This window comes from Talpa europaea (genome assembly GCF_964194135.1).
Source record: "Talpa europaea genome assembly, chromosome: 2".
Taxonomy (NCBI): Eukaryota; Metazoa; Chordata; class Mammalia; order Eulipotyphla; family Talpidae; genus Talpa; species Talpa europaea.
This window is the reverse complement of record NC_140068.1, coordinates 128,688,868-128,704,861: the sequence shown is the minus strand read 5'-3', so window position 1 is coordinate 128,704,861 and position 15,994 is coordinate 128,688,868. Positions and strand designations below refer to the sequence as shown.

At 48.3% G+C, this 15,994-nt stretch overlaps 1 protein-coding gene across 1 annotated transcript; it reads right to left on the bottom strand.

Moving 5' to 3' along the window:
• Positions 1–675: 675 nt before the first annotated feature.
• Positions 676–10,367, bottom strand: LOC311167668 (class I histocompatibility antigen, Gogo-OKO alpha chain-like; the record flags this gene model as incomplete). Its single annotated transcript, XM_084228728.1, has 5 exons — positions 676–731; positions 885–1,001; positions 1,122–1,397; positions 1,972–2,292; positions 10,337–10,367. 5 exons carry the CDS (start codon positions 10,365–10,367, stop codon positions 676–678), a joined length of 801 nt encoding a protein of 266 aa, XP_084084854.1.
• Positions 10,368–15,994: the final 5,627 nt, after the last annotated feature.

Genomic DNA, 15,994 nt, shown 5'->3' with positions numbered 1-15,994 from the left:
CTCCATGCTCCTGTCTGGGCAATAGTGTTTGTTTTCCCATCAGTAAAGGATTTCAGGTCAGAGCGTGGGGGGAAACATTTGCAAATCACAAATCTGATAAAGGATTGTATCTACAAATAATGCCTAAAACTCAATGATTACAAAGAAAGAACCCAATTTTAATAAGGACAAAAATAATGTAATAAATGAATGGCACCTCATCTGTAAAAATGTACAAAATTTCCTTACAAACAGCAACTTTAGTCATAGAAAAGTAAAAATATGAACAGATGCTCAATATCACAGTTAAGAACAACAGTGATACCATCACACCTAGGAGAGACTGAAAATGCAAACTCTGAACAATACCAGGTGCTGTCCAGGGTGTGCACAACAGGAATCTCATCAGATTCATTGTAAAACATTCTTAGGGGCTGAGAGACACATCAGAGCCCTGGGCACTGCTGCTGCCTGGTTGAGAACAAAACATACCTGGTCAGAAATGAGACCACAGGAGGGACTGATGAGGGTGACTCTCCCATGGAGTCCATTTACACTGTCCCCAGGAGCTCAGAGATCAAAACGCTGATCCACACTTACCTGCAGCCTGAGTGTAGCTTCCTCCTTGTCCTCCTGTGGGAAGAAACATCATGTGAGACCAGGGAGTGGTCAGGTCAGAAGATCTAAAGAAATCTTTTAATCGTGCAGAACAGGGAAGTTTCCAGAGCTGTGCGTAAAGACCCAGGTCAGGACTGGGAAAAAATGAAAAAAGGAGGTGAGGGGGACCAAATGCCCTCTGGGTACCACACATATGTGAGGATGGTACTTCCCATTAACCAGGTAGGGCAAGTTCTCCCTGGGACTTGAAAGCCCCAGTGGACAAGATCCCCCACTCCCTTCCCTACCTGAGTGTTTCTTCCTCCACATCACAGCTGCAGCCACCGCAGCTCCAGGGAGCACAGCTCCAAGGAGAACCAGGCCAGCAATGATGCCTGCAGTGGGCATGAAGGACTGAGGGGGCACTGGAAGGGAAGAGAAGATCATACTCTGAGCCCCAGATCTTATCCTGACCCTTTGAAGGTCTCCAGAAGGGCTCCTGATGGCCCTGAGAACAGCCTCTGTGCCCACATCCTCCTCCTCACCCCATCTCAGGACTTGGGGCTCCAGTAGTCCCTCATGCTGCACGTGGCATGTGTATCTCTGCTCCTCTCCAGAAGCCACCACCACAGCCACCCACTTCTGGAAGGTTCCATCTCCCCCAGGCCTGGTCTCCACCAGCTCCGTCTCCTGGGTCAGGTCCTCCCCATCTCGCTGCCAGGTCAGGGTGATATCCGCAGGGTAGAAGCCCAGTGCCCAGCACCTCAGGGTGACCTCATGGTCATTGTAGGGGTGGTGGGTCATGCGTGTCTTTGGGGGATCTGAGGTGGTAAATCAGAAAGTTCACTTTGTGTTTCCTCCATGGACACTGAAGAATCCTCATGAGACCATCCTCACAATGGACAAGACAACCGGTGTGGCAGGAAGAAACATAAAATGTAAAAAACAGGCTAATCTGGGGAATCTGTGAGATTCTCCTATTCCTTAGAAAGTCCTAGAATGAGGATGAAAACCCAGAGAAGGATGAAGCAGAGGGAGTGGAACACAGACTTTCTATTCCTGACCTGGGTGGAAGGTGAATGACACAGAAAAGCAGGAATCACATAACTGAAAATGTTCTCAGACCAGAAACAAGACTGAGAGAGAAACTCGTGGTTCTCAAACAGGCCCCTGGTCAAAAGGCCCTGGTGACGTGTGAAGTCAGGGACTGTCTGTCTTTCTCAGGAGAGACGGGATCCCTTCACTGTCCTTCAGGAGAAGCAGGAGGCTCTGGGAGTCTCTCTAGTGCAGAACATGAAACCCAGGGGAGTCCCCCTCTCGGGACTAGAGAGAGGACTCATTTCCCACAGTGACTCCAGGCAGGGGGGGACGGTGAGGCCTCCAGGCCCCTCTTACCCGTGCGCTGCAGAGTCTCCTTCCCGGACTCCAGGAATCTGAGCAGCCACCTCAAGCACCTGCCCTCCACAAAGTTCCTGAATCTCTCTGCCTCACCCTGGGCTTCCCACTCGCGCCGGGTGATCTGAGCCACTGTGTCCGCCGCGGTCCAGGAGCGCAGGTCCGGGTTTAGGGCCAGGAAATCGGTGCCGTCGTAGGCGAACTGCTCATACCAGCCGAGGAGGCGCCCGTCGGGTCCCATGTCGCAGCCATACATGTTTTGGAAGGTGTGAGAGCCTGTCCCCGCCCCATCACTCAGCGTCACCCCGCCCCCACTATAAACTAAAAACGAAATGGGGTGAAAGTCCCGCGGGCTGTTCCCGGGCAGGCTGCAGAGGAGCCTGGAGGGGGAGACCCTGAGTGACCCCCGTCCGTGGGGATGGGGGTGCTGACCCGGCCCGGACCCGCGCCAGCTCACCGGTCTCACTCTGGTTGTAGAGGCAGCGCAGGGCGTCCAGCTGCGCTCGGAACCACTGTGTGCTGTCCCTTAGGATCCGCGTCTCCTCCTCCCACTCCTCCTGCTCCTCCTGCTCCACCTGCCCCGCCCAGGACGCCCGCGGCTCCGCGCTCTGGCCCGGAGAGTCGCTGTCGAACCTCCCGATCTGCGTGTCGTCCACGTAGCCCACGGAGATGAAGCGGGGCTCCCCGAGGCCGGGCCGGGTCATCGCGGTGTGGAAAGTCCTCAGGGAGTGGGGGCCTGGGGGCGGGAGGGGAGACCCGGGCTATTCTTCTCCCCTTCGGGGGCTCGAGTCCCAGGGGGCGCCCACGAGACATAAAGTGGGTGAAAGACGAGTGAGAGTGAAAAGCGGCTGCGGGACGAAAATGGCCGGGACTTGGGGGGCCAGAGGGGGCTGGGGTCTCGGGGGACGGAGAGGGGCCAGGACGGGGCGGGGCCGAGGTGGGGGGACAACTAGGGCCGCGGCGAGGTCACGCCTTTCCCACCCTCGCTCACGCCCTCGCTCCCGCCTCTGGGAGCGCCCTGTCCCCTCCCGACCCGCACTCACCCGCCCGGGTCTCCCTCGGGGCCGCGGCCACCGCGAGCAGGAGCAGGAGGGCTGCGCCCCCCATCCCCCAGGACGCGCCTCCACCCAGGCTGGGGAGACGGAGTCCCGGCGGGCGGGCGAGGGCTTTGGAATGGGAGCCGCGGGGCTGCTGATTGGCTGCTCTGGAGACCTCCAGGCAATGGGGATTGAGCCCTGGGGTGAGTCACCAGTATCCAGGAGGGAGGACCTGACACAAACTGAGAGATGAAACTGGGGTGATAGGAAGCCCCAACAGTCACCTTCCAGCCCCAGACAGCGCCCTGGGGACTGAGACTGTTACTGAGCAGCCCAGATATAAAATGAGTTGCCTGACTGTGGGTCCTCACCTGCGCGCTTAAAAGGGACTTATTAATACTCCACTGCAGGCACACACAAAAGGTTAACAAAAGGCTTATTTACAAGGGAAAGGGAAATGAGGAAATGTCTAACTCAGAGAGAAAATAGGGAAATAAAGTCTTTAATAGGTCCCACCCGATCCGCAGACCTGGAAACCCAATGGCACTCTGAGAGCTGGCCGGGCAAAGCGAGCTGGTGGAGAGCCAAAATGGGGGCCCTACAAAGCCCACGTGTCTGGTTTTATACCAAACCTGGCTGCTTAACCCCACCCTCAGGTTCCAGCAACTTTCCCTTAGGTGGTGATGGGATTTGTCTTTCCCAATGTCCTGATGGCTTTGGTCTGGAGTGGGGGTGGAGTCCACAAAGTCTGTATGGAATTAGCTTTAGGACATCCTTTTCCCCTCAACAAGACCTTGAGAGCCACACCCCCAATCCCACTCCCTGCCCAGACCTGGGACTTTGCTGCCCCCTCCTCTCCTGTACCAAGACCTTTGTCACACTGTTGCCTCCCTGAATCCAGGCCCAGGAACTGGGTCAGAGATTCTCAAACATTTTTCTTTCAGGATGTCTCTGCAGTCTCACAAATTATTACGGATCCCATGCATATTTTTTTATGTGGGTTATAGCTTTAAATATTTACTTTACTAGAATAAAACCTTTCAAAAAGTTATTATGCTGGGAGCCATGCTACAACTGTCGTCTGACAAAGGTCAGGGCATGGGGCAGATTCCTGAAAAGTCAGGAATCTCTTTAGCTGACTCCTGCTAGAGTCTCATTTGTTTAAGGCTAGTTTCTACCATGGTTAAAATACGCATTTAAAAGTAAAACTGCAAATGCTGTTTGATCAATTACCGAATAACCAATCTGACAGCAAATGGCACTGCGTGATTCATTGATAACATTGGTTAGTTAGCATACAAATTCTTGACACAGGAAAAGGGGAAGGATGCAGATCTTTGAGAATGGCCCAGGAGAACAACCAGCCTAGCAGGCTGCCAGGCCTTGTTTAAATATGCTTGTTAAGGAAGCAAACTTGTCTTTTACTGACATTTCCATGTCTATGGCTCTTTAACAGGGAAAGATTCCCTTTTCCTTAACAGTTCCCTTTCAGAGACAATGGGTATGGTAGCTGTTGGAGTATGCATTCAAGAGTAAGCCAACAACAATTTTGTTACTGGTTAAGCTAATAACCTTGACAGCACAAATAATGCACTTGGAAATAGTCAATGTTACAACTACTGATATGTCCAGTATTAACCATTCTGAGAACCAAAAGCTATAACCATCTCCGGCCCTGCCTCTGATGAAACATTTGTAGTTCCTTAAAACAACAATCAGCAATCTTACAGAAAAAGGAATTTTCCCTTGATCTTAAAGTTAGATATGAAAACTAGGCTGATTAAATAAGTAGAGGAATAATAGGTTAGATTCTGTTAGATTAGGAGAATTCCTCCCTTAATTGAGAGCTTGGGGCTAGTGAAGAGTCAGTGCGGCTTGTCTGGCACTGACGCCCTCCATGCCCTTGGTTCCTTAATATTGAATCAGTATCTTATTAAAACAATATATATTAGATGATGATTTCTATATAAAAGCCTTCTGTTTTTTGCTTTAATCATATTGTTACAAAGCAGCCCCGATATAAAACGGGTTGCCTAGCTGTGGGTCCTCATGTTAGGGGGAAAGGATGTCCTGAGCTAATCCCATACAGGCTTTGTGGACTCCACCCCCACTCCAGACCAAAGCCATCAGGACATTGGGAAAGACAAATCCCAGCACCACCTAAGGGAAGGTTGCTGGAACCTGAGGGTGGGGTTAAGCAGCCAGGTTTGGTATAAAAACCTTGGGGCCTTGGGACCTTGGGGGCTCTTCCTCTCTTGCTCCCTCCTGGCTCGCGCCAGCTCTCAGAGCGCCATTTGGAATTCCAGATCAGCGAATCGGGTAGGACACATTTAAAATTTTGTCTCCCACTTTTCTCCCTGAGTTGTATATTTCCTCATTTGCTCTTCCATTAAAAATAAACCTTTTATTAACCTTTCATGTGTGTGCCTGCAGTATTTCTTTTTTTTAGAATTTTTTTTAGATTTTTAAAAATTTTTTTATTTATTTATACAAGCACTGGGTACAGTCAGAAGCGTGGGAGGGTGAGAGAATTCACAGAGCCAGAGCGGGGAGCAGAGCAGGCAGAAAGATGGAAGTACACTGCTGAGGGGAGCAGCGGGCAGCAGGAGAGGTCTGCGCACCACGTGGGTGGCCTCCTCAGGTGGCCAGGGAGCAGACGGGGATTGAACCGGTGCTGCAGAGGCTGGGGCAGCTTTGCAATCCAGCGCTCAACCGCTGCGCCACCGGGGAGGCCCACCTGCAGTAGAGTATTGATAAGTCCTTTTAAGTGCGTGGGTGAGGACCCACAGTCAGGCAACCCATTTTGTATCCAGGCTGCCCTGTAACATTCACCTGCGCGCTTCTAATGCTCCAGATTTTTTTTTCTTTTGGCTTGGATAATGGACTATTTTCCAGTAATGGAAAACTGTCATACTGGACATTCATGGACAATGCTGCTGACTAATTGTTGCTTCTCTTACACACATTGTAACCCTGAAAAAAGACTGTCTCCTAAGACTATACCCTGAGATCTGTGCCACCATAGATATGGTGGAATAAAAATTAAAAGGGGGGATTGTAACAGGGTGGTCCCCAAGAAAGGGAGAGGTTCCAGGCTCCCTGTCCCACCCAAGTGGAGGGTGAAGCTGAGCAGAGAGAGAAGAAGCTGCAGAGGAGACTGAGGAAGGAAGGAAGCCGGATGGAGCCAGAGGAGACCCAGAGGAGGCACATGGAGCCGAGAGACACGTGAAGAAACTGCACTTGCCTTTTGGTCGTGGACTGGGTGACACAGATGTGGGTGAGACCCGTGGGGAGGTGACAGTGTCTGTTTTTATCTTGATTTTGATTTTGCTCTTTTCCCTCCAGACTTGTCTGGTTATTTCTGATCATTTTCTGTGGATCCCCACTGGAATCTTAAGATTTGTGGCAGGCTTTGGGGCCTTGTTCTGGGCCAATCCTGCTTGGGTGGACTTTTACCCACAAGGGGACGGGTAACATTGGGTGCTTGATTTAGAAACTATATTCTTTGCCTTTTCTGTATTTTTTCCTAATTGTATTAAAGTTCCTTCCCATTAAAGTCTCATATGATTTGTGTTGATGCAGTGGATGGCAGAACCCATTTAGAATAGGCAGGTTTGTGGTGTCTGGGCTGCCCCTCTCCCTGCCCTGTAACAATATGGTTATATGTTAGTCTCAACTTTATAGGTTAGTTAGAAAAAATCCCTCCGTCTCCCTTCCCCCAGGTACCTGCCTGGCCTTTGTTTCCCCAGCCCTTAGTTAATCCTTCACTGTAGTAAATATAGAAATGTTAGTCTCATTCATGTAAGTTTTTGCTAGTAATAAAATGATTAAGACAAATGACTATTCTAAGAACACTTTTGTTTAGCAACTGTCCTTCTTCAAAATAAAGAATGTTACAACGTCTGCTGAAGGGCAAATAAACCCCTGGCTGTTCTAGAGGAAGATGTGATGATTGTTATCTTCCTGCTCTAATACATATGCTTATGTACTCTGGGTTTGCTTGTAAGGTATAAATAAAGGGCTGCTGAGACCCTCAGCAGGATGATGTCTGCACCCAGATCAAGTGTTTGCATCTCCTCACTCACCCTCCCCCTAATCCCTCAGATTTGTCCATGCCCTCTCATCCTTACAGGAACCCCTCACAGGACAGTTTGCCAAGGCTGGTCCCTGGCATTATTACTTCTTTACTTTAGAATATTAATAACCATTGTATGCTAACAAAGCATTTTTAAGAAAATAACTTTCTGTAAATGTAAGGATTATCGTACAATTGTATGATTTCTTTTTTAAAAAGTTACCTATTGTTTTACTACTGAAAGGTCCATGCAGGAGGCCTGAATACAAAAACCCACCAGGAAGCCCACCTGGGAACAGGAATGTGGAAGCCTGCCTAGAGGATTCAGATAATGAATCTCCCCCCCACCCTACAAATCTTTTCAGGGACCTACAAACCCAGTCTCACACCTGACCTCTCCTCACCCTATAAAACCCTGCTTCCCCCTGACAATGTGCGCGGCTTCACAGACCCCCACCTTGGGTCCCTGAGGCCATCAGGGGTGCAATAAATTTTCCCTTCCTTTGAGAAATTTAGCCTGGCTGTCCTTTTCTTTACCGCTCTGAACCTTTCATCTGGTGCATTGGCCGGGAACGGGGTTCGATCCCGCCTGGGGATCCTGCCCTGTCCCAAACCCTCCACTCTCCCTCTCCTTCACTCTCTCTCTTTCTACCTCTCCCTGTGGAACTGGAAGTCTGCAACCCCTCCGAGCTCACTAAGACTTAACGGCTGCTGGTACAGGACCCGGGGCACCCTCCCTGCGGGAGAACGGCCCTCGCTGCCTCTCATGCCACGTGAGTGGAGCAGGGACTTGCTCTAGTCCCTTACTGGGCTTCCCTGGTAACTCCAATCCATGTGGCCACTTCCGCCTTAACTTCCTCCCATCTCCCTTGGAGGGGCCATCCTCTTCTTCCTCCTGTTGGCCCACCTTCTCTTCCTATGGCACTTCGCCAAATAATCGCGAACGAAAAGACCCAGCAGGCCTGTGGACCACCAGCACTTGGCTCGTGACTCTCCCAGGGTGAGCTGTTGCCTCTAAGGTCCCTCGGATTGTTAGGGGGAAAGGATGTCCTGAGCTAATTCCATGCAGGCTTTGTGGACTCCACCCCTACTCCAGACCAAAGCCATCAGGACATTGGGAAAGACAAATCCCATCACCACCAAAGGGAAGGTGGCTGGGACCTGAGGGTGGAGTTAAGCAGCCAGATTTGGTATAAAAACCAGACACGTGGGCCTTGGGGGACTCGCTCTCTGGCTCGCCTCCTGGCTTCAGGGCTCCTGGCTCGCGGCCAGCTCTTAGAGTGCCATTTGGGATTCCAGAAGAAGAATAGCGGTGCCGGGTTGCTCCACTAGACCTGAAGAAGCCCATTAGGACAACCCTCTCAGAGCCCCGGGTAACCCTCGCTGTGGGGGATCGTCTGATTTATTTCTTGGTGGACACTGGAGTGACATACTCAGTTTTGAATTCAAAATTAACTAAAATGAGCAAAGAGACTGTAACAGTCACTGGGATTACGGGAAGGCCACAACAGAAAGCCTTCTTACAACCTTTGGAGTGCCGGCTGGGCACCACACAGCTTCAGCACCGCTTCCTGTACATGGAAGAATGTCCAATTCCTCTACTTGGTCGGACCTTTTAAGTAAGCTCAACACATGAATTATATTCTCACCAAAACATCAGGGGCTTTCCCTACAGGTACCTCCAGGGCATGCTCTGCGGTTCCAGATGTTACTCAAGTTGTTCCACTGAAAGGTGAACTTTTACCTCCAGAAATTGTTGAAAGAGTAAGTAAATGTGTATGGGCTGATGAGACCCCAGGATGTGCGAAAAATGCAGAGCCTGTAAAGATAGAAGTGATAGAGGGGAGCAGAACCCCAAGGAGGAAGCAATACCCCTTAAAGGAGGAGGCCTTGAGGGGAATTGAACCAGTATTGAAAAGGTTCCTTCAATCTGGACTCATTCAGCCCTACCGCTCACCGCACAACACTTCGATTCTGCCAGTGAAGAAAGCCCATATGGGCGAGTCCCACTTTGTCCAAGATTTAAGGGCCATTAATGACATTGTTTGGGATTTACATCCCACCGTGCCTAATCCCTACACCTTATTAACTGACATACCTGGTGACTTCGGGTGGTTTTCAGTATTAGACCTTAAGGATGTCTTTTTCTGTATCCCAATAGATGTCCAGCATCAACTGCTTTTTGCCTTTTATTGGCAAGACCCTAAGAGCACTCTCCAGCATTGCTGGACTGTGCTTCCACAGGGGTTTAAGAACTCCCCAACTATTTTTGGGGAAACACTGGCCAGGGATCTCAGGAAGATTCAATTAAACCAGGGCATCTTGTTGCAATATGTAGATGATTTATTGATTGCAAGTCCAGACTACAAATCTTGTCTGGAAAATAACATAGTGGTACTGAACCACCTGGCAGAATGTGGCTATAAGGTGTCACCTCAAAAGGCACAGATCTGTAAACAAACGGTGACGTATTTGGAGTTTGAAATTAAGAAAGGCAGATGGAACCTGATGACGGAAAGGAACCAGGTAATTTCAGCCCTTAAACTCCCCAGCAACTGGCGAGAGTTGCGTGGATTTTTGGGTATGGCTGGGTTTTGCAGGATTTGGATTCCTAACTTTGGATTAATAGCAAAACCCTTATATGATGCTCTCAAAGGCCTGGACTCTGAACATTTGTCTTGGACTCCAGAATGTCTAAAGGCCTTTGATGAAATAAAAGTAAATTTGATCTCAGCACCAGCATTAGGGCTTCCAGATCTTAGGAAGCCATTCAGACTTTATGTACATGAGAGACAGGGAGTTGGCCTAGGAGTGCTAATCCAATTGTTGGGGCCAGAAATGCAGCCCGTTGCATATCTGTCCAAACAACTGGACCACACCACTAAGGAATGGCCTCCATGTTTGCGTGTTGTCACTGCCAATTGTGACCTACACGAGGCGGAGAAGTTTACATTGGGTCAGCCCATCACTGTGTGTGTGCACATCAGGTCTTGACATTGCTGGAGCAGAAGGGTGGACTTTGATTGACCGCTGGGCGAATGGGAAAATATCAAGCAGCTCTGTTGGACAATCCTAATGTGAAGCTGCAGTTTCCTAATTCCCTGAATCCCGCCACACTGCTTCCAAGTAATGCAGATGGACCTGAGGATGCCACTTTAATCTATAACTGTTTAGAAATCATAGACACAGTGTATGCCAGCCAACCAGATCTGACTGACCAGCCTCTGCCAGATCCAGAGTGGGAGCTATTTACAGATGGCAGCAGCTTCATGAACCAAGGCCATCGACGCGTGGGATACGCAGTGGTGACGCTCCAGAACACCGTGGAGGCCAAGGCTCTTCCGGCAGGTATATCAGCGCAAAAAGCCAAATTAATATCCCTGACCCGTGTGTTGGAACTCTTGAAAGGTAAAAGAGTCAATATATTTACTGACTCCAAGTACTCTTTTTGATTTTCCACATAAACGTGGCCATTTGGAAGGAACAGGGACTCCTTACTGCCAGTAACAAGGACATCAAATATCCATTAGAAATCCTGGCCTTGTTAAAGGCAGTAGCTTTACCATCACCTGTGGCTGTGATGCATTGCCCTGGCCACCAAAAGGGTGGGTCTGACATGGCAAAGTGTAACAGGACAGCTGATCGGTGGCTAAGGCCGCTGCCTGTTCTGCCCTCCAGGGTGCACTCATCCCTCTTGTGGACCTGACTCAGTATGCTCCTGACTACACTGAGTGGGATGAGGAGAGAGCTCGTGCATGGGGATTCACTGAGTTTGACCCCAGCTCCACTTGGAGAGTAAACTCCCATGGGATGATACTCCTCCCAAAGGCCCTTGCATATACGTTGCTAAAACATCTGCACGAAGGATCTCACTATGGGAGAGATGCCTTATTAGAAACGGTGCGCCCATATTTGAAGGGCCCATATTTACATACAATAGCACAACGGATCACCCGAGGTTGTCAACTATGTGCCAGGAATAACCCCAAGACTGACTGCCACCCTAAAGACATTGGGGTTCAATATCGGGGCAAGTGCCCTTTTGAGGACTGGCAGGTAGACTTTACACAAATGCCTAGAACAACAGGCAATTTCATATACGTATTGGTTTTTGTGGACATGTTCTCGGGATGGGTGGAAGCATTTCCCACAATGATGGAAAAACCTTCTGAGGTTGCAAAACAGCTGCTGAAGGAGATAATCCCTTGCTTTGGGTTGTCCAGCTCCATCGACAGTGATAATGGGCCGGTATTCGTCTCTGACATTACTCCTGCAGAAAGCAGTGCGTTATAGATCAACTGGAAATTGCATGCTGCATGGAGACCACAGTCTTCTGGGTAAACAGAAAAGATGAACCACACCTTGAAGAAAGCCTTGGCAAAACTGTGCCAAGAAACACGACTTCGTTGGGACCAGGTACTATCCCTTGCCCTCCTCCACATAAGAGTGGCACCTAGAAGTGGGCTACAATTAAGTACAATTAAGCCCCTTTGAAATTGTGTTTGAAAGACCCTTCCAGGCCTCACTTCTGGAAATAGCACAAGATTGCCGCATCACACAATATGTGAAACACATCCAGGAGGTTCTGGCAGTAATTCATAACTTTGCAACCTTGAGGCTCTCTATGCCTCCTGATCAACCACTGCATCCCTTCAGACCTGGAGATCAGGTCTTACTGAAGACTTGACAGTGTGGGGATGCCCAAAATCAACTGTCAGAAAAATGGACTGGTCCCTATGATGTTTTGCTGAGCACATATACTTCTCTGAAACTTGCAGGCATAAAACCCTGGGTACATCATTCCAGAGTTAAGAAAGCCCCAAGAGGAACTGACCCAGAGACGAAGTCCCACAGGTCTTGTGAACCCACTGAGGACTTGAGATATTTGTTTAAGAAACAGACAAAAACTTGAATGTTACTGACTTCTTTTCCAGTTATTGTTGCAGGATACCCAAGGACTGAGAAAACTAACATGAGAAAACTAACTAAACCCTGAGAAAACTAACATGCTCTAACCAATCTTCCTTTCAAAGTTTAGGAGACATGAAATAACATCTAGGATCATGCATATGCTGGCAGTATTTTTTTTTTTTTACACAGATAGACTTTCAATCTTGATTTTGGTATTTCCTTTTAACTTTTTGTTTATAACTTTGAGGTTTTTTTTTTTTCTCTGCTTGTTTTTGTTACTTTGGCCTATCAGTGAAACTGCAGTTGTATGAGATATCCCACGCGTGATAAATGGTAACTAAAGAGTTCTTTGTGTCTATATGTTGTATGTATGTATGTCCTTTCCTTGTGTCTTGGTCTTGGCTTCCAGTAGTTGAAAAATTGGTACACATTGTGCCCATAGACATTGGAAAAAAAAAAAAAAAGAGAGAATCTCCAGTTATGAGAAAAAAACTAAAGGTTATGTTTTGATTGTCAACATTGTACTACTAAACTAAGCCGATGCCTTCATAGAGATTGAATATTGTTGTTTCTGTTGTTTTTCTGATACTTATGGCAAAGCTTCCCAGAAATCTAAATTCAAGTACAAATTTGGTAGCCTGTCATTTGGCTGATGCAAGGAAATTTTGTGGAACCGCAGTAGAGCTCCTGAGACACTCCACAAAGTTTCTCCCTTTCCTCTTGGGAAAGGCGTTCGATGAATTTGTTCTATTTGGCTTACCTAGTAGAGTAAAACTAGAAGGGAAGCGCTGTTACTTGGGAAAATGGGTAACACTTTGACCTGATATGTGTGTAAATTATCAATGGTGAATGTCGCCTTGTAATATTGTATACTTCAATTGTTTAATATCTACAGATTTTTTTTTTTTTTTGGACCCTCACCGGTGGCCGGGGAACGAACCGGTGCTACAGAGGCTTCAGGCAGCCTCGCAGACCAGCGCTCAACTGCTGCACCACCAGGGGAGGCCCTGTATAGAAATGGTTTCTGGAAATATAGGGAGAAAAGGGTCTCAACAGATTCCTATTGATGGAACTGTTGAGAATAAAACTTTCCCACAAAGGACTGAATAGACCTGGAAATACACTTGATATTTACTAAGTTTTCTTTCACATAATACTGATTTTTTTTTTTTTTTTTTTTTGCATTTTGTTCTGAATCCACAAAGTTTCTTGTTTTGGTGACCAGGATCTGCAGCAAGGTTGCATTTTTTTTTTCCAGCAAAGCTAACTTGTGTTTGCATTTTCTCTCCCCTTGATACCAACACAGCATAAAAATAGTGGTAGCAATCTTTTACTACTTATCTCAGAGTCTGTTTTTGCATAAATTCCATAGGGATTTTGTCTGCTTGAACAAAAAATTGGACATGAGTGTTATTGTGTGGCTTTGAGTGGAGTTCTTCCAGAAAGTTGAAACAGAGCTGAACCAAGAAGAGGAGAACCTGTTTGCTTTGTTCGTAGGGTTCCAGAGACATCCAAAGAAGGTGAGGAAGCTGCCTCCATTGGCAGGACTGGACAACCCGGCCAACGAAAAGTCCCTGGTACCCTCGAGAAGAGGAAAGCCTAGAAGGAGTCTGATGAGACCAACTTTGTTCCTGAAACCTACATGGACCGGATGTCAACAGTTCACTCTGATCCTATATGGAGTATTCCAACAAAGCCAGCTAAAATTGCTGCTTAGTTATTCTGCCCTATGATTTTATGCAAAAATAGGTACTATGGTTTAAAAGTACATTTAGTTTGCAAACTTTTGCTATGCTGTTCAAAATTTGGGATTAAAGTTGAGAGAATCTGTTTTTACATAATGGTTTTAACCATTTTAAGATTTTTTTTCCTGTGATTTTGAAGTATTTGCTATCTTGTTCTGGCTAATGCCTCCAGATTTTTTTTTTTTTTTTTTTTTTTGGCTTGGACTGATGAACTGTTTTTCCAGGAATGGAGGACTTTTGCTTTCCACAATGGACAATACCTGGAGGGACTGGCTTTCTTTCACACTGGAACCCTGGAAAATTTTCATCTGAGATTATATCCCAGCATCCACATATTTGATCTTTATCACCATGGAAATGGTGGCAAAAAGTGAAAGGGGGGAATTGTTAGGGGGAAAGGATGTCCTGAGCTAATCCCATACAGGCTTTGTGGACTCCACCCCCACTCCAGACCAAAGCCATCGAGACATTGGGAAAGACAAATCCCGTCACCACCAAAGGGAAGGTTGCTGGGACCTGAGGGTGGGGTTAAGCAGCCAGATTTGGTATAAAAACCAAACACGTGGGCCTTGGGGTCTACCTCTCACTCACCTCCTGGCTTCAGGACTCCTGGCTTGCGGCCAGCTCTCAGAGTGCCATTGGGATTCCAGATAGGCGGATTGGATAGGACACATTTAAAATTTAATCTCCCACTTTTCTCCCTGAGTTGTACATTTCCTCATTTGCCCTTCCCTTATAAATGAACCTTTTATTAATCTTTTGTATGTGCGTGCAGTAGAGCATTGATAAGTCCTTTTAAGCACACGGGTGAGGACCCACAGTCAGGCACCCCGTTTTGTATCGGGGCTGCCCTGTAACACTTCCAGTCCCTGCTACACTTCCACCGGCAGTCTTGGGTTTGGCGGCTGAGGACTGAAGAGGCCCGGACTCATCGACTCCAATAATCTTCGAGGAGCCCAGAGTAATGTTCAAGGTAGCAGGTAAGTCCATCTCCTTTCTGGTTGGCACGGAGGCTGCCTTCTCTGTCCTCCCCTCCTATTCCAGTCAAGTTTATCCTTCTCAGGTCTCGGTTCTGGGTGCTGACGGCCTTCCTTCTCAGCCCAGGACCACTGGGCCACTCTTTCCTAGTCATGCCTTCTTGCCCCACACCACTCCTGGGTCGAGACAGCCTGACCAAACTCGGGGCTACTCATGGTTCCAAGATCCTAGCGCTGCTCTCATCCTCCCACTGCTCCAAACATCTCCTGATCCTCCTCAGGACTCCCCGCTGTCTCCTCTCACTGTCAACCCCCTGGTCTACAATATCTCTATCCTGATTGTTGCCACTCATCATACCCCAGTCCTCATTCGCCTTAAGGATCCCTCTTTTCCCTCTCACCCCCAGTTTCCAATCTCCCTCACTCACCGTCAGGGTCTCAAACCATCATCCAATGACTCCTGGGAAAGGGACTCCTTACTCCTATGAACTCGCCCTGTAATACTCCCATCCTCCCCGTTAAAAAGCCTGACGGTTCTTACTGCCTAGTGCGAGACCTTCACCTCATTAACATGGCGGTGATGCCTATCCATCCCAGAGTGCCAACCCCAACACCCTCCTATCTCATATACTGTCTTCTACCACACGCTTCTCTGTACTTGACCTTGAAAATGACTTTTTTTCCATCCCTCTGGATCCTCAAGGTTACTTCCTATTTGCTTTTACTTGGGAAGATCTGGACACACACACCTCCCAGCAACTGGCCTGGACAGTCCTGCCTCAGGGGTTCCGGGACAGTCCTCATCTGTTTGGTCAGGCATGAGCTAGTGATCTCCCGTCACGTCATACTCCACCCCGCACTCTCCTCCAGGATGTCGCTGGCCTCCTCCTCTGCAGTCCTTCTCCGCCACAATCTCAGCAACACACTGCACAACTCCTCACCTTCCTGGGCTCAAAAGGATACCGTGTCTCCCCATCCAAAGCCCAACTTTCAGTTCCCACAGCTGTCTATCTGGGTCTTCGACTAACTCCTTCCTCCAAACAGCTGACGGTGGACCACAAACAGGCCATCCGGGGCCTTCCCTCCCTTGAATCGGCAGAACAAACCCTTTTCCTTCCTAGGTTTGGTCGGATTCTTCCATCGTGGATCCCTAATTTTGCTTTCCCAGCCAAGCCACTGTACGACACAGCAAATGCCTCCCCCAAAGGACGTCTCCAATCCTCCGGGGAGGTCCAAAGGGCCTTCCTTTTACTCACACATATCCTCCTTAGGGCACCT